The sequence below is a fragment of the Solanum lycopersicum genome, chromosome 11 (genome assembly GCF_036512215.1).
Source record: "Solanum lycopersicum chromosome 11, SLM_r2.1".
Classification (NCBI taxonomy): Eukaryota; Viridiplantae; Streptophyta; class Magnoliopsida; order Solanales; family Solanaceae; genus Solanum; species Solanum lycopersicum.
Window position 1 is genome coordinate 57,057,882 of NC_090810.1, and position 8,580 is coordinate 57,066,461.

Consider the following 8,580-nt stretch of genomic DNA (forward strand, 5'->3'; position numbering starts at 1 on the left):
TTCGAATGCTCCATACCTGGTCACGCATGCTGTCTTTGGCTCATCCCCCTCTGCAATGCGCACTTGATAGTAGCCTTTCCGGAGATCCATCTTGGTGAAGTATTTGGCCTCTCCAAGACGATCGAACAAATCTGCGATCAGCGGGATTGGATACTTGTTCCGGATTGTGATCTTGTTGAGCGCCCTGTAGTCAATGCATAAACGCATCGACCCGTCTTTCTTCTTCTGAAACAGCACCGGCGCTCCATAGGGTGCCTTGGATGGACGAATATGACCTGCTTCGAGGAGCTCTTTCAATTGCTTCCTCAGTTCTTCTAATTCAGGCGGAGCCATGCGATAAGGTGCAAGCGCAGGTGGCTTGGCTCCCGCCTCCAACTCAATCATATGATCTATCTCGCGCCTCGGAGGTAGTGTCTTCGGCAGCTCCTCCGGCATCACATCGCTGTTTTCCTGCAAAACAGATTCTATGATAGGTGGCAGTGGCTGCATAGCACCATGGTCTTCACTCGAACTTGCGATGGTGGCCAAAAAGGTTGGCGCTCCTTTCTTCAGGCCCTTCACAATCTGCATGGCCGACAGTTGGGCATATCCGTCTTTCTTCGGCACCCTAATAAGAGGCACCATACAAGACCCTTCTCCCTCCATCACCATGAGTTGTTGAAGGTAGGGATCGATCATCGTGTGGCAACGTTGAAAGAATTCCTGCCCAAGAATGACATCGGATATATCCAAAGGAGCTACGGTAAAGTTTGTCTTACCTTTCCACCGTCCTAAAGTGATGCTGACCCCATGAGCAATTCCACACACGGGAGTTGGTGGGGCGTTGACCGTCTTGAGGCGATTGTTGCTTGGAACAATTTTCAGTCCCAATTTCTCTGCCGCCGCCTTGGTCATGATGTTAGCCTCAGCCCCGGAATCTACCATGGCCCGAACTGCTTGCCCATTGATGGAGATATTCACATATTGTGTGCTGAAATACCCCGGGTTGTCAGCCTGCTTTGCTATGGCACCACAGATTCCAACCATGCCCAATTGAGTGGTGTCTGCCGGTTTCGCCTTGTCTTGTGCCTCCTTTTCCTTTCGCTCACGGACGATGGCACTAAGACTCTTCATTTCTGGGCACCTGGCGTAACCGTGTGGTCCGCCACATATATAGCACCCGTCTCCTCTACTGGACTGCGTCCGCTTCTCCGAGAACTTCCGGCGTTCGAACCGTCTGCCATCGGACTTGGTGTGTCTTGCTGCTTGGGTTGTGCCGACGGTTCTCTGCCTCGGCCACGGTCTCCCCCGCCTTTAGCTTGACTGCCCTTTGCCTCCTTGCCCTTCGCCTTGTCCAAACGATCATGTTTGAAATCTGTCAAGGTCTCAGCTTGAGTGATGGCCTCATCGATAGTTTTTACTTGACGCCGCTCTAACTCGGTCCTCGCCCAATTCTGCAGCCCGTCCATGAAGGTGAACAGCATGTCATCTTCCGTGAGTTGGGGAATCTGGAGGGTCAAGATTGTGAACTCTTTCACATAGGCCCTAATACTTCCCGTCTGCTTCAACTCCCGAAGTTTGCGCTTCATCTCATAAACAGCATTGTTGGGGAAGAAAGCTTTCTTGAATTCCTCAAGGAATTGTTCCCATGTGTCGATGGTGCGTGTGCCCCTCTTGATCTCGGCATCTTTGCGTTTCCACCACAACATGGCTACGTCAGAAAGATACAACACGGCAGTGTTGATCTTGCTTGCATCGCTCCTGACCCGATTACACCTGAAATAATTTTCCAAGTGCCATAAGAAATTGCCTACCTCTAGGGCGTCCCGGACACCCTTGAATGTTGGTGGCTTGGGAACCTCGACCCTGGTCTCCCTTTTCTGGCCAAGTGATGTTGTTGCTGCAACCTCCCTCTCTTCTTCGAGGGCTACTACCTTGTTCTTCAGGGTCTGGATCGTTGTGGTGGCATCCAACAACCTGAACTCCAAGGAAGTAATGGACTCCTTCAACTCCAATTCAGTCCGCTTGCGTAGATCCAACAGTGACGTCTATAACGTCTTCGCTGACGTCGTCTTCACTTTCCTCATCTGTATTCTCCTGGAAAAATGTTTGTCCGTCGCCTGGTGGAGGATCATTTGTTGGCAGATCGCTTGATGGTAAACCGCCTGATGGAACACTGCCTGACGGCAGGTCGCCCGAGGGGACACTGCCTGATGGCAGGTCACCTGGTGGAAGACTGCCTGTTGGCAGGTCGCCTGGTGGAGGGTTGGGCAGACTGGGTTCGTTGCCCTTCTTGTTCTTTCCCTTTTTGTTCTTCTTTCCTCCCTGAACGTTGGGGGTGCCGCCACCGTTTCCTCCATTCGTCATTTTCTTACGATAAACCTTCGCTCTGATACCAACTGTCACGGACTTTTTGATTCGGACTATGTTCCGTGCGGCACTAGATGGTTTACTCATGACTCTTGCACGTTCTTGCAAACTCTAGTAAGCCTAAAACTCAGATCGCTAAGAAAATAAGAAGTAAGACAGAACTTTGGAAAAAGGAACTTTTATTACTTGAAAATAATTGGATGCTTTACAAGTAAAATAATCTACTATTTATACTACTCTAATGCTGCCTAAGAGTTAGTAAATAATCTATACAAGTTCCTAAGACTATGCCTACAAGACAAGCTTCTAAGTCTTCCAAAAAGGACTCCTAGATGCTCCTAGTCTGCCCCATGATCTCCACAAGCCTCTCAAAGACTTGTAACTCCTGTAACAGCCGCCCCACTAACAAGTGTAATAGCTGAAACTGCTGTAACTGCTGCCTCTTCAGCTGCTGCAGGCCCCCTTGGCTACTGACCTGCGTGGTCAGCCTGCTCCCCTGCGCTTGCTGCGCCTGCTGGCTGCCTCGTTGGGTGGCGTTCGGCCTGAATGGATGGCGGTACGTCACACATAGTAGTGTAAATTGTGGTATGCAAATGGGAAAGGACTACACTTCAAAGTGTTGTCATACGTAAGATAGAAAAGGCAATACTTTAAAATCGTAACACTTGAAAGTGTAGCTGATAAGTCGACACTTTTAAGCGTAGCTGCAAAGCGTGGCCCTTTTGCCTTTAAGGCTACGCTTTTGAGCGTAGCTAATAAGATAATACTTTACTCTAAGGTAACGCCTCTTTTAGCTACCCCTGAAAAACCGTTGCTTATAATCCAAAAGTATAGCCTTTTATTAAAGGCCACACTTTTTGCTAATTTAGGCTATATTTTACTGGAATGACTAGGCCTAAAATGTCGTAGTGTTAACATAGTTAGTAGGGATATGATTTAACATACTTATATTGTATGTTATTTTGGTCATTGGACTATTTTTATGAAACTCAAAGAATGTTTAGTCATAGATAGAGACATTTTTTTTTGTTCCTACCCTTTTGACTATTCAATTTCATGGGTCAAGTGGAACTTCTATTGCTTTATTTTGGAAAATATATACACACAACAAAAAAAAAATAAAAGGAGAGAGAGAGAGTACTTGAAAGTTGTCTAATTAATTGTTAAGGTAATCAATTACTTTGACCAAGTAGGGAGATGTAGTGATGGGCCTATATGCCTTCTTTTCTCTGTCTAAACCTTCTTGTCTATTATTTCAATCGGTCTCAATTAATATGATATATTTTTTTAAAAAAAATACTATAATTTAATTTTATAATATTTACTTTAGTATTAACAAGATAATTTACAAATAATCACACAAATATTATGACATTATAAATCATGATTTTCAAAAATCTTTAATTTTTTCTTGATTTTTATGTTCAGTCAGACTATATCGTATAGAAATTAAAAGAGAAGGAGTAATATGTTATCATGTGGGTCCTAAAATGAAAATGGGCCAGAAAAGAACCAAAGGCCCATATGAAGCTTGAAGACTTTTTTATAACATAACCTGTTGCCACTGGTATACACCTAAGCAAAAATTACAATAATTTCTCTACCTTTATTGGATTCTCTACCTTCACCATCAATGGAACCATCTCAAACTATTAGAAACATTACCCCACACATCTTTTTCTTCTTTTCCCTATCTGTCTGCAGATATTGAATTTTAATAGTATGATATCTAAGTTTTTATAAAAGTTTGATTAAACTAAATTCATGTGATATAAGAGTTCTTTTAATTTTAAAATTTGAACTTCAGATATTTGATTAAATTGGGATAAATTTTATCACTTTTTCTATCTTTATAAGATAGAGAAGTAAGGTCTGTGTCCATACTAGTCTCTTACATTAATACATACTGATACATATACGAGATATACCAAACTTCAATAAAAAAAAAAGATATATACAGCCTCTAATAGAAACATACCGATAAAAAATCTGAGACACAATTTTCACATTGATACACATTATACAATCTTCATAGTGATACAACATGTATTCGTCGAATACAATCTAATTTGACCTTTCTCATCTCTATCCCAATCTTGATCGCATCTTCCCTCCCTTTAACAAAATGTATGTATCGAATACAATCTATATGTATCAGATTGTATTTGTAGATACAATATGTATTCTTCAAATATATCATGTATCTAACATTTCTCCTTTCTTTCCCTAATCTCGCTTGTCTCTCAATCCTGCTCGTCTCCCTACTCGTTATAACTATAGTTATGAATCATAATTAAGCAAATTATATTTATAAATATCTAATTAAGCTCAAATTACTATAATCATTTCTTAAAGTTCATCAACAAAGAACAGTTTTTTCGTCTAGTTCGTTGGAACACTTCATTCATCGAATAAAAAATATATATTACTTCGAATTTTATTAATCTGACCCGAAATATAATACAACCCTAGTAACTAGTTTTAAAAAATCAAATAAAAAAAAGAATTATACAAAAGTAAAGCATTTCTCTGTATGAATTGTTAATTCAATGGTTGAGCCAAAAAAAAGAAGAAAAAAAAGATGGGGTCATCTGACAATGACAGTATTTAAGTATTGAAAGCTAATTAGCTACTTTAATGTCATTAGTTCTACTCTCTCTTCCTAATTTATTTGATCTTAATATTTTTTAAATTTACTTAAAATAAAGAATAAATTCTTTTCTCTTTTAAGCAAGATTAATCGATATTTTTTTTTATTTTTAAATTTTTTTTATTAAAATTAAAATAGACAAAACCTCTCTGCATTGTCTGTTTACTTTATCACCTTTATCGACACATTACAATTATTATATGTTTCTATAATCACTATCAACAAAATCAAAAAAGCAAACCCCCCCCCCCAACCCAAAAAAAAAAATTACAATCTTTTGACTCCATTCTACTTGTTCTTATTCTAATTAGAAATAGAAAATGCCATTTTTCTTGCTAACCATGTTTATTCCTCTTCTTCAATGAAATGACAACTAAAATTTTCACTCTTTTGTCTCATATCTCAGGTTAAACCAGAGATTTTAAGGTGACCCTTACTGTCATTTCTCTTGAGAAGTCATAAAAATCCAATCTTTATCAAATATCAGTCAAAACCTAAAGGGTAATATTGGTCATGGCTCAACAGGTAAACCTTTTTTTTGTCCCATTGTCATTGTTTTGGAATTTAACCATATGGGGTTTTTTTTGTGTGTGTAAGAGGTGTTAGTGTTGTTATTTTTAGCTCGCGTTTGACTATAGATTTTAAGTTCTTGAAGTTGCGTTTGGATATACATTTTATTGGGTAAAAAGTTTGAAGTTTTGTAATTGAAAGTCCTAAAAACTCCCAAAAATGGTTTAAAGATTAGATTTTTATATTTCATGACCAAACAAATATTTAGTTGCTAGCTTAGGATTTTGAAGCAAGATTAGTACTTCCATCACATTGTTGTATATCATTCTTAGCTCCCGTTTAACCATAGATGTTGCGTTTGAACATACATTTTGTCCTGGAAAGTTTGAAGTTTTGTGAATAGAAGTCCGAAAGTCCCAAAAATGGTTTGAGCTAATTTTTGGGAACTTGAAAATATTTAAAGATTAGATTTATAAAATTTCATGACCAAACAGATATTTTAACGTCGTGTTTCATGACATTGTAGAATCTTGTCCTTTGGCATTTTGGTCAGATTATTGAAATGATAGATGGAAACCCCACTAATGTTGTTTTTATGTTTGGATATTTGATTGATTTGATGGAGCAGGAAGAAGGTTGGCCTTTGGGATTGCAGCCATTGAATTTGAGAATAGGTTTAGGTAGAAGCAGAAATGGATCAACTTCATTCAACACTTCACTTAGTGACTCTCTTACTTCCTCCACTGATTCTTCTTCAGATTTGGACACTGAGGTACATTCTATTCCATAACTACAACATGCCCTTATTCCACGTGGCGATTTGTCGTATTAGGTTACCTAAAAGATAATTGTAACTTGTTGTTCATTAAAGTGAGATTAGTAACATAGAAAATAAGAGAGGTTACTTAGCAACTATAGATAGTGTTAGGGTGTATAAGTTAGATTCTACTTGCCAATTGCACTATAAAAATGTTAATAATTGGTCAAAAAGCTAGAGCATGTGTCTTGCTTTTACTTTTGCTAATATTCCTAGTTTAAAAGGGGATCCTGGTGCATTAAGTTCTCACTATGGCGTGGGGTTCGAGGAAGGGTTGGACCACAAGGGCTATTGTATGTCGTCATATCTTGCATTGTTGCAAGAGACTGTTTCCATAGCTCGAACTCGTTGCCTTTTTGTCACATGACAACTACTTTAGCAGTTACGCGAAGCTTCGACTTTAAATATTTGAAGTTTGAGTTTATCAAAACGAATTTGAATCAAATAGATTGAACAAGATGTGATAGGAAAAAGACAGAATAGAGACTTGCTATTTATTGTAATGTAGTACTTGGTTTAACCTCCAAATCATATGATGAAGCTGGATATTTTCAATCTTTATTAGTACATAGTATTTCATGCATCCTGTGAAGTACTTTTATGAGTGCTGTCAATGTCACTCTATGTTCAATGTAAATTGGGACCATAACATTATTAAAGCTGTCACTGGTGTTCCTTTTACAACATTGACATTTGAACCACAATTATCAGAACTGTGTAACATGTTTCAATTTTAAAATCATCTTCTTGTCCTAGGTTCTTCAATGACACTTCATAAATTATTGTTCTGCTTGTATTTGTTTGAATTCAAATAAACCTTAGTACTGTACCAGCAGTGCTCAATGATGTTTAAGACTTCCATTGTTTGATAATACTCATAAGACCTAGTTTATTTCTAGACTGATTACTTGTAGAAACATATTTCATTTTATTCAAACAGTGGCGTACGCATGATATATTGTATGCAAGGGATGTCGGTTTATAGTCACAATTCGGCTTATAAGCAAGATTGAGTGTGAGAATGTGGTGGTTTAAAGGCATTACTCTGTAACCAAATTGGTTATTTACTTTGTACTTCTTCTGTTCCCATGATATAGTTTGAATCGGCACTTAGTTTAAGAAAGAAATGAAAGACTTTTGAAACTTCTGTTGGCTTATTGCATATATACATCTTGTTTCATACACACATTTTATTTACGCATATAAGAAAGCCTTTTACGAAGCAATGTTGGATGACATCCCTTATTAAGAACAAGAGTATCTCTGAGCAGCTCCATAGGCATTGTTTTGTTTTTGGTTGGTTTTCCACCTGGTGTCTGGTACCCTCATTGGAGCCCGACTAACTCGCTGTCTAACATAGGCGACTCTGTACTATGTACCCAGGAGGACTCGAAACCGAAACCTTTGGTTAATGATGAAGGATCACTTACCACCCCACCACAACGCTTAAGTACACTATATTGAAAATAACCATTATACAATATTTTAGTAGTAGAAAACTACTTTGGAATCTCTAAAAATCACTAAAAAAGAATATGCTAGTTACTAAATGTGTTTGGAAATTTTCAGTCGACAGGGTCTTTCTTTCATGATAGGAGCACAACACTTGGAAGTCTTATCGGTGTTTCAAGCATAGTTAATCTGTCAAGAAGATCAACAAGAGGGAGATCAAATGGTGTAATGACAGAAGTGCAAAAAAACTATAGGTCTAAAACAACATGGTGTTTCTCATTGTGTCCAAGAAACAGCACAGATGCTGAGTCTACTGTGATGATGATAAGGAATAGTGATAGTAATGCTCCATCACTTGGCCATTTTCTTGCAGTTGAAAGAAGAGCTGCTAATGAACATAATAGAACAAGTCCTTTGATATATGGACCTGATGAATTTGCTATGACATTGTCTAATAGGAACCAAAATTCATTGTTCGAAAATGGACAAATCGCTCCTCCTCAGTTGAGTCCATGGTCAGGTTCAGAAGATGTCGAAAATAGAAAGAGGGATAACAGAGAATTAGATCATGATGTTCATGGACAAGGTGCTCCTCTTTTGTTTCCATGTATGTGTGGATGATGTTTTAGTGTTTGAAGCTCTGGTACAACTCTGTGTTCTCAATGATTTTTGTTTCTAATGTGTTTTTCTTGATTCGAGCATTAAATCAGGGTACTTTCTTAACGTCCTTGTAATTTATTTGATCGTCAAGAAGAGTTAGTAACAATTGAAATTGATCACGAGGGACAACTTGTTTTCTTGA

At 38.3% G+C, this 8,580-nt stretch overlaps 2 protein-coding genes across 2 annotated transcripts; one reads left to right on the top strand and one right to left on the bottom strand.

The window, feature by feature from the left end:
- Nucleotides 1-376: 376 nt before the first annotated feature.
- On the bottom strand, nucleotides 377-1,113 carry LOC104644806 (DNA damage-inducible protein 1-like). The gene is made up of 2 exons (XM_010315289.2): nucleotides 495-1,113; nucleotides 377-450 (listed from the first exon to the last, which is right to left on the bottom strand). The coding sequence occupies exons 1-2, from the start codon at nucleotides 1,111-1,113 to the stop codon at nucleotides 377-379; spliced, it is 693 nt and encodes a 230-aa protein (XP_010313591.2).
- Nucleotides 1,114-4,985: 3,872 nt separating this feature from the next.
- LOC101254267 (uncharacterized protein At3g17950-like) lies at nucleotides 4,986-8,580 on the top strand. The gene is made up of 3 exons (XM_004250908.5): nucleotides 4,986-5,524; nucleotides 6,138-6,281; nucleotides 7,896-8,580. Exons 1-3 carry the CDS (start codon nucleotides 5,513-5,515, stop codon nucleotides 8,397-8,399), a joined length of 660 nt encoding a protein of 219 aa, XP_004250956.1. The 5' UTR covers nucleotides 4,986-5,512; the 3' UTR covers nucleotides 8,400-8,580.